Consider the following 13793-nt stretch of genomic DNA (forward strand, 5'->3'; position numbering starts at 1 on the left):
CTCAGGCCCGGGCGCCGGCGCCCGCACTCACAGAACTCGGCGATGTACCAGGTCACCGCGTAGTTCTCCTCGCACCAGTCCAGCGTGGACGTCGTGGGACCCCAGTAGCCCTCGCGGTCCGCGGCCGGAGCCATCGCGCACGCTACCGCTGCCGCCGCCGCCGCCGCCCAGGCGCTCCTCCGCTCGCGGCGCTCGGCTCCGCAGGCTCCCAGGCCGGCTCGGGCCCGGCTCGCGCGCTCGCCGCACGCCCTCCCCGAGGGGCGGAGCCGGCGCCGTCAGCGGCAGTGCCCGGCGGGGAGACCCCGCCCACCGGCGCCGCCAGGCCGCCCGAGCCCTGCCGGCGCCCCGCCCATCCCGAGGGCGCTGGGGTTTCCCTCGGCCCCTTTCTTCCCAGGGAAGGGCTGTGATCTGGCCCCGGGGGCGCTAGTTCCCCGGGCTGCCTGTCCCGCTCAGCCACACCGCTGGCTGTAGGTCCGGGGCTCCTGATAAGCCCGAGGCTGCTCTCTGTCTGGACGTGTCTGAGCCTCTATCTCTGTGTCTGTGTGCGTGGTTTGATATTTAACTTGGGCGGGGTGGGTTGAAGCCTTCGACAAGCTCTGGCTTGATAAAACCTGTGCAAAGATGCACTTCAGTGTCTTCCTTTGAGGGCAGGCCTCAAACGGAGGCCGGAAACAGAACTCTCCCAGCCCCGGGGAATTCTAGGGAATAGTGATTTTCTGATAAAGGTATAGGTAAGTGTCTCTTGGGAACAAAGGGAAAGGGCAACAGCCCTGGAGGAAAAAAAAAAAAAGGAGGGGAGTTGAAATCCTATAAAAGAATGCAGCCAAAACACTAAAGCAGAGCTGCTTCAGTTTGGGCTTCCAATCCCAAAGGTTTCCACAGGCTACCTATAATTTTACTCTTACTCTCCAGGCAACCAACAGCCTCCCCTACTTCCAGCCTCGAGACTCTTAATACTACACTGTGCGTCCGGAGGGATCTTTAAAAAAAACACAAATGCAACCGTTCCTGCCCTTGTGTAGTGTTCAACTACACGAACTCTTCCCTAGCTCAGAATGTGCTGGGGCCATTCCCATCTCAGCCATTCCCATCTTTGTCCCTGCTGTTCAGCTGGGACTGCCTTCCTCTCTTCTCCATTTGGCTAACTCCCACTGGCCCTTTAAAATCCAGCATCCTGGGCGCCTGGGTGGCTCAGTAGGTTGAGCAGGTTGAGCATCTGCCTTCCGCTGGGGTCCTGATCCCAGGGTGCTCAGCGGGGAGTCTACTGCTCCCTCTGCCTGCCGCTCCCCTGCTTATGCTCTCTCTCAAAAATAAATAAAATCTTTAAAAATAAAAAAAATCCAGCTTCCTGAAGCACTTCCTAATTGTCACCCCCAAAAGCTCCCTTTCATAACCTCCAGTGATACATCCTGATAAGAAAGCTTGCTGTTCATTCTTTATGGTCAAGGCACCCAGGACTCCGCCTGACCAAGCAGTTTGAAATGAAGATTATAGTTAAGGATGATACAATTGCTATTTTCTAAAGGAACTAGTCAGGGGCGCCTGGGTGGCTCAGTTGTTGGGCGTCTGCCTTCAGCTCGGGTCATGATCCGGGAATCCTGGGATCGAGCCCACGTTGGGCTCCCTGATCAGCAGGAGGCCTGCTTCTCCCTCTCCCACTCCCCCTGCTTGTGTTCCCTCTCTCGCTGTCTCTCTGTCAAACAAATAAACAGAATCTTAAAAAAAATAATAATAATAAAAGAACTAGTCAGGTAAGGTGCAATCACAGGTAAAAGACAAAACAAGGGGAGATGTGCCCACAGCCTCTCGGCAAAGTGACCCTAGCGGATGGTAGATGCAAAATCTTTACTTTCAGGGTGCTGAACCTAGGAATAGAGGCAGTATGTATTAATAGAAATAGCAGGATATCTGAAAATTTTCTTTCCAATAGCAGACATTGAGCTTCTGCTATGTACCTGGCCCTTGGCTGGGTGCTGGAACACACTGAAGTGAATAGGAAAAATCCAAGAGGGCCAGTCTCCAGAGAAATAAAAGTCATTGAAGTGTGGGAAAACTTCGATTTCTAAGCATTTTTAAAAGCCCAACCTCTAAAATGTTTTGTGTATGTTTTTAATGTGTATAATAATCATGTATATATAAGTTATAAATGAATAAATATACATATATTTGTATATTCAAATTGAACCTGCAGAAATACATACTCAAAAGTGATTTGCTGGAGTTGGAGTGCCTGGCTGGCTCCGTCAGTAGAGCATGCGAGTCTTGATCTTGGGGTTGTGAGTTCAAGCCCCATGTTAGGTATAGAGTTTACTTAGAAAGAAAATCTTAAAAAGAAAAACGTGGGCGCCTGGGTGGCTCAGTTGGTTAAGCGACTGCCTTCGGCTCAGGTCATGATCCTGGAGTCCCAGGATCGAGTCCCACATCAGGCTCCCTGCTCAGCAGGGAGTCTGCTTCTCCTTCTGACCCTCCCCCCCTCTCATGCTCTCTCTCTCTCTCATTCTCTCTCTCAAATAAATAAATAAAATCTTAAAAAAAAAAAAAAGAAAAACGTGATTTGCTGATGAAATTACAATGAAAACAGCGTAGAGACCACAAAAGGAGAGTGTGATAGTATTTTGCTTGGACTAAATAAAAAATTAGGGTGTTGTGGGTACCTGGGTGGCTCAGTTGGTTAGGCAGCTGCCTTCGGCTCTGGTCACGATCCTGGGGTCCTGGGATCAAGCCCCGCATCCGCATCTGGCTCCCTGCTCAGTGGGGAGCCTGCTTCTTCCTCTCTGGCTCCCTCTGCTTGTGCTCTCTCTCTCTGTCAAATAAAATCTTTAAAAAAAAAATTTAGGGTGTTGTGGAAAGAACCCCTGACCCAGCCAAGTGACTCAAGACAGGAGATGAAGTCTTGACTAAATCAATACCCTGCACATTTCATCACATTTTCATCAACAGTGAAAAAAAAAAATCTACGGTGACCAGGACAAGATTTAGGAGAGAAAAATTCCCCTGACCAAGAAAATAGGTGCACAGCAGTAGTATCACTCTCAGAAAACAAAACGGATTTCATAGTACCATCAGCAATGTCTATCTTTCTCTCTTTCTAACAAAATTTTCCCAATTATAAAAACAATGCATAGAAATGTAAGGGACCCTGAAAAGCCAAAACTATCTTGAAAGAGATCAGAGTTGGAGGACCCACACTTCCCAATTTCATTGCTAAAAAGCTACACTAATCAAGGGAGTGTAATACTGGCATAAGGATAAACATGTAGATTAATGGAATAGAATGAAGAGTCCAGAGGGGCGCCTGGGTGGCTCAGTCGTTAAGCGTCTGCCTTCGGCTCAGGTCATGATCCCGGGGTCCTGGGATCGAGCCCCACATCAGGCTCCCTGCTCCACGGGAAGCCTGTTTCTCCCTCTCCCACTCCCCCTGCTTGTGATCCTGCTCTCTGTGTCTCTCTCTGTCAAATAAATAAATAAAATCTTTAAAAAAAAAAAAAAGAATGAAGAGTCCAGAAACAAACCCTTAAGGTTTTGGTCAGTTGATTTCCAAAAAGGACGCTAAAACAATTCAACAGGGAAAGAATAGTCTTTTCAATAAATGGTGCTGTGATAACTGGATATCCACATGCAAAAGAATGAAATTAGACTCCTTCTTGCCACAGTAAACAAAATTAACTCAAAATGGATCATAGAGTTACATGTAAGCGCTAAGACTATAAAACTCTTAGTTTACTTAAAGTAAATGTTTGTAACCTTGGGTTAGGCGGTGGTTTCTTATATAAAATAACAAAAGCACAAGCAATGAAAGAAAAAATAGATAAATTGGGCTTCATCAAAATTAAAACTTTTTGTTGCAAGTAATACCATCAAGAAAGTAAAAAGACAACCCTAAAGTGGGAAGAAATATTGACAAATAATATATCTGATAAGAGACTTGTGTTCAGAATATATAAAGACCTTTTACAACTTAATAAAAACACACAAAAAAAATTAAAAATGTGCAAAGCATATGGCTAGACATTTCTCCAAGGGAGATAAATGCCAATAATCACATGAAAAGATGCTCATGGGGGCACCTGGGTGGCTCAGCCATTAAGCATCTGCCTTAGGCTCAGGCGTGATCCCAGGGTCCTGGGATTGAGCCCCACATCAGGCTCCCAGCTCGGCGGGAAGCCTGCTTCTCCCTCTCCCACTCCCACTGATTGTGTTCCTTCTCTCACTCTGTCTCTCTCTGTCAAATAAATAAATAAAATCTTAAAAAAAAAAAAAGAAAAGATGTTCGTGTTTGCTGTTAGAGAAATGCAAATCAAAACCACAATGAGATGCCACCTCACATACACTAGGGTGACTGTAATCAAAAAAACAATAACAAATATTATCAAAGATGTACAAAAATTGGAACCTTCATACATTGATGGTATGTAAAATGATACAACCACTTTGGGAAACAGTTCGGCACTTCTTCAGAATACTCAGCAGAGTTACCATAGGACCTAACAATTCCACTCTTAGCTATATACTAAGAAATTTGAAAACATGGCCACAAAAAAATTGTACAAGAATGTTCATAGCAGCTTTATTCATAATAGTCAAAGAGTGGAAACTGATGAATGGATTAATAAAATATAGACTATCCATGCAATGGAATATTATTTGACAATAAGAAGAAATGAAATACTGATGCATGATACAATATGAATGAACCTTGAAAACATTATGCTACATCAAAGAAGCCAAACAAAAAATGGTACATATTGTAAGATTCCATTTATATAAAACATCCAGAATAGGCAAATCTTTAGATAGTAATAAAGTAAAGTAGATAGAAAGTAAATCAGTGGTTGGCTGAAACAGGGAATGGGAAGTGATTGCTAATGGGTACAAGGTTTCTTTTGGGACAATGAAAGTGTTCTAAAATTAGATGTGGTAATGGTTGCACAACTCTGAATATGCAAAAAAATAAAATAAAATGGTATACTTTATATTTTTTTAAGATTTTTTATTTTTTAAAGTAATCTGTATACCCAACATGGAGCTCGAACTCAACCCTGAGATCAAGTCTCACATCCACCGCGTAAGCCAGCCAGGTGTCCTCCAATTGTATACTTTAAAATGTACAATAAGTATTCTAAATGACTGAACAGTATGGTAGATTAATTATATCTTGATTAAGCTGTTTTTCTTTAAGATTTTATTTGAGAGAGAGTGCACATGCATGAGCATAGAGGGGCATGGAGGCAGAGGGAGAGGCAGACTCCCCGCTGAGCAGGGAGCTGGACATGGGCGCAATCCCAGGACCCTGAGATCATGACCTGAGCCAAAGTCAGACACTTAACTGAGCCACCCAGGTACCCCAATAAAGCTGTGTTTTTAAAGGAAGTAATATATTCTTATATTGGAAAATTTAGAAAACTCTGAAAAAACAAAGGAAATCACTCACAATCCCACCAACCAGCAATAACCATTGTTAACATGTAAGTATATTTTTTTCCAGCATTTTATCTATGGATTTTTTACATACTAGAACTAACATTGCCTTTCTATTTCATATTTCATAAGCATTTCTCATGCCATTAAAAAATCCTTATAAACATATTAATAGTTATATTTGATATTATAGATATAACACAATGTACTTAATTGTCATATATCCATGTTACTATTCCTTTATTACTGAATATGTTATTTCCAATCCCTGTATTTATTTTTCAGCTAACAAATGAGAACCCCAATTTCGGGAGTTTCAACCAGATTCCTAGTGAAAACCCTTTTTTTTTTTTTTAAATATTTTTATTTATTTATTTGAGAGAGAGAATGAGAGACAGAGAGCATGAGAGGGGGGAGGGTCAGAGGGAGAAGCAGACCCCCCGCGGAGCAGGGAGCCCGATGCGGGACTCGATCCCGGGACTCCAGGATCATGACCTGAGCCGAAGGCAGTCGCCCAACCAACTGAGCCACCCAAGCGTCCCCTAGTGAAAACCCTTTTTACTAGTTCCCAAGACAAAAGAAATCCAAGCTGTAAGCCATTTTTTCCACACGAGATATGTCGCATCATTTCATAACCGCAAAGGAAAGTTTGAAAGCACAGAAACCAAGTGTGTAGGCTCACCACAGATTAAGTGATCGTATGATCTACACGTTACCTCTTGGCCTCTCTTATGGCAGGGCACATCTGTGGTAGCCTGTCAACACTTAGCATGTCACCCACTTGGGGACACGGTTGTGTCCAAGCCTCTGTGGGAAGAGCCCCTGTCCCCAGGCGCCCATCTATGCTCCTGCAGCTCCAGGTTTCCCTCCACAATAACTTCTCTCACATTTCATGGTAGTCTGTTTAAGAATCCATCTTCCCGACTCAGTCTCATTCTATCTCTGTATCACCAGTCCCTCATGGGGCCTGACACAGAATTGGTGCTCAGGGAATATTTACAGAACAAAAACAATAACAATAGGTATCATTTATGGTACATTTACCACGAGCCAGGTCCTGTCCTGGGTTCTTTACAATAACTGAGTTAAATCTTACAACAACCCACTGAGGTAGATACTACTCTCTCTCCCATTTCATAGTTAAGGACATTAAAGTACAAAGAGGTTAAGTTACTTGCCTAAATATGTGTAACTAGTTAGTAGCAGAGCCCGGATTTGAATTTAAGTGTCTAGCTTCAGAGCACAGGTACTTAACAGCTACATTAACGAACATTGCTAATGAATTTGTAAAATATTGATAGTGAAAGCCAAACTCTGAGAATTTTACAGGGACACAAAAGAGCACCCATGAGGGTAAGCTCCATGAGTGTAGGAACTATGTAACATCCTTGTATCCCCAACATACAGCTTAGGACAGAGTAAGTCCTCAGTGAATATGTGGTGAATGAACAACATAAAGAGGCCAGGGTAAGAAAAGCTACAAGAGAATAACAATTTTTAAAATGCCATTACATTTGTTATCTTTCTGTTTAATATAACTGACTGTTTGTACTCATGTTCATTATGGGAAATTTCAAAATATGGATAAAAATAGTTTTATTATGAAATATATAATATATAAAAATAATACGTAACAATATATTAAGAATAGTAATGAGATAGAGCCTAATTAAGATAGAACCTATATGAGAGCTAGAACCTGACTGATGCCTTAAGCCCCGTGTATCCTTCTTCAATCTCATTACTTCTCTCCCTCCAGAAGCAACCGCCTTCTTGAATTTTGTTTGTTTGTTTTTTCAAAAGATCTATTTATTTTAGAGAGAGAGAGCATGAGCGGGAGGGGCAGAGGGAGAGGGAGAGAGAATCTCAAGCGGACTGTGGGCTGAGTGCGGAGCCGCACCCTGACCCTGAGATCACAACCTGAGCTGAAACCAAGAGTCGGACACTTAACTGACTGTGCCACCCAGGTGCCCCCTGAATTTTGTTTTTATTATTCTTTTACCTTTGTATACTTTTATCACATGAATGTATCCCTGAGCATATATTTTGCATGTTTTTGAATTTTATAAAAATAGACTCATATAGTAAGCATTCTTCTTAGACTTGCTTTTTTTTCTTGGCTCAATATTATACTTTTAAGATTCATCTGTGCTGTTGTTTAAAGCTTGTAGTTTCTTCATTTTACTCTTTTATGATGTCTTCTATTGCACGACCATGCCACACTGTATTTATCCATTTCCTGAGATGGGTAGAAGTTGTTTCCCATTTTTGCTATTATAACCAAGGCTACCTTGAACACTCATTTGCACACATCTGATACACATGTGCAAGAATTTCTTTAGCATATTACCTGTGAATGGAACAGTCTGCACATTTTCACATTTATTAGATAATACCAAATAGCTTTCTCAAGTGGTTGTACCAATTTATATTTCCACAATAAAGTTATATTTCACAATATAAAATGTATTTATACAATAAAAATATAATCCACAATAAAAATATATATAAAGAATTATCTGAAATTTCATCACTCAGTAGTAAGCACTGATAATATTTTGGTATATGATGGGCCAAACAGCTTTCCTTTTTTTTTTTTTTAAAGATTTTATTTATTTATTTGACAGAGAGAGACACAGTGAGAGAGGGAACACAAGCAGGGGGAGTTGGAGAGGGAGAAGCAGGCTTCCCGCTGAGCAGGGAGCCTGATGTGGGGCTCGATCCCAGGACCCTGGGATCATGACCTGAGCAGAAGGCAGACGCTTAACCACTGAGCCACCCAGGCGCCCCAGGCCAAACATCTTTCTGTGTGTGTGTGTGTGTGTGTGTTATTAAGACATATACATGTGTATGTTTTATTAAAATAGAATTTTTAAAAAAAATTTTTAGTTTTTATTTATTTATTTATTTATTTGACAGAGAGAGAGCACAGGTGGGGGAGCAGCAGAGGGAGAGGGAGAGGGAGAAGCAGATCTCCGCCAAACAGAGATCCTGATGTGGGGCTCAATCCCAGGACCCCGGGATCATGACCCTAGCCGAAGGCAGACACCTAACCAACTGAGCCACCCAAGGGCCCCTATTAAAATAGAGTTTAAAAACACAAATCATTTTGGAGTTTCTTTTTTTTATTTATTTAAGAGAGAGAGAGAGGAGACAGAGAATCTAAAGCAGACTCATCAATGAGCAGGGAGCTCAATGTGAGGCTCAATCTCATGACCCTGAGATCATGACCTGAGCCGAGAGCTGAAGCCAAGAGTTGGATGCTTAACTGATAGAGCCACCCAAGCACCCCTTGGGGTTTCTTGTTTTCACTTACAGTAGATGACAAACATCAAATGATAAATTTTTATGCACCTGCTGATACTTAGGCTTCCAGAAACATCACTAGAGTGATCACCACCCTCAATCCCAGACTTTGAGACTCAACTGCTGCCTCTGTAGCTGGACCCCAAGCCCCACTCTTCAGGCAGAGTCAATGCTTTATTTTCCTTACTCCCTAGTACCCTGTGCATTTCCCACACTTGGCCTCACTGCCTGTTGACTAGCTTGTACCCAGAATGCAGCTATGAGTTCCTGGAAACAAAGGATCACCCATATGGATCTCTATGTTCCCAGTGCCGGAACTAGCATGTGAGCAAGTCCACAGATATTTTTCAGATTAAGTAAATCATCCACTTTAATGAAGCAATCTGGCATAGTAGTTAAGAGGTTAAGAGTATTGGCTCTGGGGCGCCTTGGTGGCTCAGTTGGTTAAGCGTCTGCCTTCGGCTGGGGTCATGGTCCCAGGGTCCTAGGGTCGAGTCCCGCATCGGGCTCCCTGCTCAGCAGGGAGCCTGCTTCTCCCCCTCCCTCTGCTGCTCCCCCTGCTTGTACTCTCTCTCTCTCTCTCTGCCAAATAATTAAATAAATAAAATCTTAAAAAAAAAAAAAGAGTATCAGCTCTGGGGGCACGTGGGTGACTCAGTCAGTTATGTCCTAACTCTTGGTTTTAGCTCAGGTCATGATCTCAGGGTCATGGGATCAAGCCCCGTGGCCAGCTCCATGCTCAGCAGGGAGTCTGCTTGAAGATTTTCTCTCCCTCTGCCCTTCCCCCCACTCACTCCCATTCTCTCTCTCAAATAAATAAATCTTAACAAAAAAAAAAAAAAAAAAAGCAGTGTCACCTCCGGAAAGTGGCAAACGTGACCTTGTATCCCTATAAGATGGGAAAGCAGGGGCATCTCTCTGGCTCAGTCGGTGGAGTATGTGACTCTTGATCCTGCCATTGTTAGTTTGAGCCCCATGTTGGGTGTGGAGATTACTTAAAAATAAAATCTTTTAAAAAATGGGGAAGCAATAGTACCCACTTTATGTTTGGATTAAATGAAAAAAATGGTTGCAAAATACAGTCCCTGGGAAATGAAATGAGATCAAAACACTTCATGGTATTGTGGTATTATTATCACTTTGAAGGAAGGAGAAAGCCTCCTTGGTGAAGCTCAGGGAATCATCCTGTCCACCATGCACAAGATCTGGGCCTGATTTTCCTGTAATATCTATTTTCTAAACTAAGCTAAGGGGGCACCTGGGTGGCTCAGTCGATTAAGCGTCTGCCTTCAGCTCAAGTCATGGTCTCAGGGTCCTGGGATTGAGCCCTGCATCAGGCTCCCTGCTCCGCGGGAAGCCTGCTTCTCCTTCTCCCACTCCCCCTGCTTGTGTTCCCTCTCTCGCTGTGTCTCTCTCTGTTGAATAAATAAATAAAATCTTCAAAAAAAATAAAATAAAATAAAAAAATAAAATAAGCTGAGGCTTGGGTTACAGAGAACAAAAAGTCAGGTGTTTTTTTTGTTTGTTTTTTGTTTTTCAGAAGGCTCTACACCAGCATGCAGCCCAACCCAGGGCTTGAACTCATGACTAGAGATCAAGGTTTGAGCTGAAATCAACTGTCAGATGCTTAATGGACCAAGCCATCCAGGTCCTCCAAAGCCAATTTTTGTTGACTTGAGCTAAATAAGCCTCTTTGGTCCCTAGTTTCTCAGCATTTCCCCCTCACTGCTCCCTGCCCCCCTTATCCTAGCCACAAGTTATCTCCTGCCATGTCTCCTGCACTATCCTAGATAATAGAAGAAGAGAAAAACACAAATTTCAAGGATCAAAATGTAATGTAATAATTATAATAGCTAACGCTTATATAGGATTTACTCAGTTCCTGACACTGTTCTGAGTACTCTTCCGTATTACCTTTTAAAATCTTTTTAACAACCCCAAGGATGAAGGCAACCTTTAGCCCTCATTTACCAATAACGAAACTGACACAGTGAGATTAAATATTTCACCCAAGGGCATCCAGCTAATAAGTAGCTGAGCAGAGACTGGAATCCAGGAAGTCTGGTGCCAGAGGCCATGTGCTAGCCCCTAGGAGCGCAGGAGAAGAGGGCTGTGCAAGATAGAGGGCTGAAGGTCAGCACTGGGTTCGATTTCTCTCGGTATTTGGAGTGTAGGAAATGAGGCTTGAGAGGTCTGCAGGGAAATTGCCATCAGGGACGGAAAGGGTTTTTAGGGAAAGAGTGACATGGGTAAATTGGATTGACTGAATTGGGCAAGACTGATGACACAGAGGCTCCTGTAGGGACTTGCAGTGATTTGGTTAGTAGCAATTGTGACAGAGAGGAGGGGACAAATTCACAGATGTTTAAGGGGTTGAGTCAACAGGATTTGGAAAAATATTGGGGACAGGGATCGAGGAGGTTGACCACTCCTGGGTTTCCAGCCATTCCCAGCTGCCCAAAGACCAGAAAACTAACCTGGCTGCTGTAGGTGGATGAGGATAGTCCTTCAGAGCAAGAGGCAGAGAAAGCATTGCTGGGCAAGTAAAATAGTTGGCGAGGACTTGAAAGGGCGAGAGAGGGTGCTTAGTTTGCTGAGCTTCTGCCTTTGGCTCCAGTCCCTGGTCTCAGGGTCCTGGGATAGAGCCCCACGTCCCTAAGCAGGGAACCTGCTTCTCCCTCTCCCTCTGCCCCTCCGCCCTGCTCATGCTTTCCCTCTCTCTCAAATAAATAAATAAAATCTTAAAAAAAAAAAAAAAAGGGACGAGAAAAATGTGGGCAGAATGAGACATTCAGAGTGGCTTACCAGTGTACAGAGATGGGGGAGAGGTGAGGACATTTATCAGGAACTGAGGATGGAAAGACTGAGGCCTAATACACTGGGATTAGGAGTTTGGGCTTTATCCTAGAGACAACAGATGTGTTCAAGAAAGGGAATAACATGTTTCCATGTGTTAGGGTAAATAGATTTCTGGTTTTCGGATTTTTTTGTAGGGGGCAGGGCAGAGAGAAGAGAGGAGTCAGGAAAATTAGCCTGATCAACCTTCTAATTAATTAGGACACTGTGGCAAATAATCTTGGCAAAAGATAGGACCGTCAGGTTAAACTGCAATACAGGTCCTGGGCAGTCCTCATACCAGTCTTTCCAAAAGGAACTCCAAGGGCACTTGCTTCATGGAAAACAGAGAACTGAGGTTTACCAGGTCACCTCCTGAGCACCAAACACACCACACCCAGGGAGGTAAGTTGCCACGCATATGAACAGTCACTGCCCTTGGGTAAACACCTGGAAAGTTGTTGAATAGTAATTGAATAGCCCTAAATTGATTGTTTTGTGTTGAATGAGGTTATGGAAACATCAACAATAAAAAAGTAACGTAAAAACACTCCCTGTGTACAGGAATTCCTCCTTTCAACATTGCCTACAAATTGAGCCCTCTGTCCTTCAATTTATAAGAATCATTTACATTTGTGCCTATTCCGGTGCTGGTTTTCTTGTATCCACCCAAATACTGTCAGTTACCATCTAGATGCTGACCCAAATCTCTTATCTAACCCAGATCTGTCTCCAGAGCTTTATCCCTGGGCCTTAGCTCTAATCAATTAGGATCATGTTTTGCTACAGGTGACAGAAAACCAATCCCGGTGGCTTAACTAAATTAGGGTTTATTTTTCTCAGACGGTAGACAGCGCAGGGCCATACAACAGCTCCACAATGCCAAAATCCTGTTTTTCTTCTCTTCTTCCCTTAGTACACTAAGAGCCTTCATCCTCATGGTCACAAAATGGCTGCATCTTGTCCAAGCATTACTACTCTGTTTAGGCAAGAAGAAGGAAGAAGGACAGAGGTAAAAGGCAATTGCCAGCTGGACCTGTCCATTGTTATCAGGAAAACAATAGCTTTTCCGGAACCTCCACCCAGTGATGTCCACTTAGAGTTTATTGGGTGGAACCGAATCTCATGACCAAGGATAGAGTCTGGGAAGACTGGCAAGAGAGTCTAGGAGGGTGGATGTTTTAACTAGGCACATCACTGTCCCAAACAACGTTGGTTTCTGTTAGAGAAGAAGGGGAAGAGGATGTTGAGTGGGTGACTAGTAGGATACTCCATACCTGCATTTCCAACTCTCTTTTGGACAGCTCTCTATATTTCAGGAGGATCTCAAATTTAGTGTGTCATAAGGCGATCTGATTGTTTTCCCTCCAAACTGGTTTCTCTTCCAGTGGTTTCTTACTACAGTGAAATTCACAACCATTGACCCAGTTTACTAAAGTAAGAAGGCTTGACTTCTCCCTATCCCCGTCCAGCCATATCCAATCAGTTATCACCGCTGTGGGCTCTTCAGTCTGTCCACCTCTCTCCTTTTCTCGCTGCCGTTGTCTCTGTCCAGGTCCTCATTGCTTGTACCCTCCCTTATAGCTCTGAGGAAACCCTTGCCCTGTTCGGGTCCCGCTGCCATTCTTTCCACTGCAGCTGCCAGAGGGCTCTTTCTTAAATTCAAAACTATCAAAGCCTTCCTCTGAATCATCACTCAAATTTCAGTGATTTTCCACTACCTGTGGGGAAAAAGTCCAAACTCCTCAATGTGACTGATAAAGCTCTCTGTGACCTGGACCCTACCCATCTCTCTGGCCTTGTTGCCACATCCCACACTCCGGTCACACTAAAATACTTTTTTTTTAAATATTTTATTTATTTATTTGATAGAGAGATAGAGAGCACAAGTAGGCAGAGCGGCAGGCAGAGGGAGAGGGAGAAGCAGGCTCCCTGCGGAGCAGAGAGCCCGATGTGGGGCTCGATCCCAGGACCCTGGGACCGTGACCTGAGCCCAGGGCAGACACTTAACCGACTGAGCCACCCAGGTGCTCCTAAAATACTTTTATTTATTTATTTTTAAAAATATTTTATTTATTTATTTGACAGAGAGAGACAGTGAGAGAGGGAACACAAGCAGGGGGAGTGGGAGAGAGAGAAGCAGGCTTCCCACTGAGGGGAGCCCAATGCAGGGCTCGATCCCAGGACCCTGGGATCATGACCTGAGCCGAAGACAGACACTCAACTGACTGAAG

At 43.7% G+C, this 13793-nt stretch overlaps 1 protein-coding gene across 5 annotated transcripts in view; it reads right to left on the minus strand.

Moving 5' to 3' along the window:
- ACER3 (alkaline ceramidase 3) overlaps window positions 1-233 on the minus strand; it is a 163800-nt gene extending 163567 nt beyond the window's left edge. For 3 of the 5 annotated variants that reach the window (XM_064576890.1, XM_054512143.2, XM_045894484.3), the window contains exon 1: window positions 32-230. In XM_064576890.1, the coding sequence (XP_064432960.1) occupies window positions 32-134 (103 nt within the window). In that variant the 5' untranslated portion in view covers window positions 135-230. Of the gene's footprint in view, window positions 1-31 lie in introns of all 5 variants that reach the window. The other 2 variants (XM_064576889.1, XM_045894486.3) reach the window with 2 other exon arrangements.
- Window positions 234-13793: the final 13560 nt, after the last annotated feature.

The sequence above is a fragment of the Mirounga angustirostris genome, unplaced genomic scaffold (genome assembly GCF_029215605.1).
Source record: "Mirounga angustirostris isolate CCGP_5_RB_7025 unplaced genomic scaffold, mMirAng1.0.hap1 SCAF_13, whole genome shotgun sequence".
Taxonomy (NCBI): Eukaryota; Metazoa; Chordata; class Mammalia; order Carnivora; family Phocidae; genus Mirounga; species Mirounga angustirostris.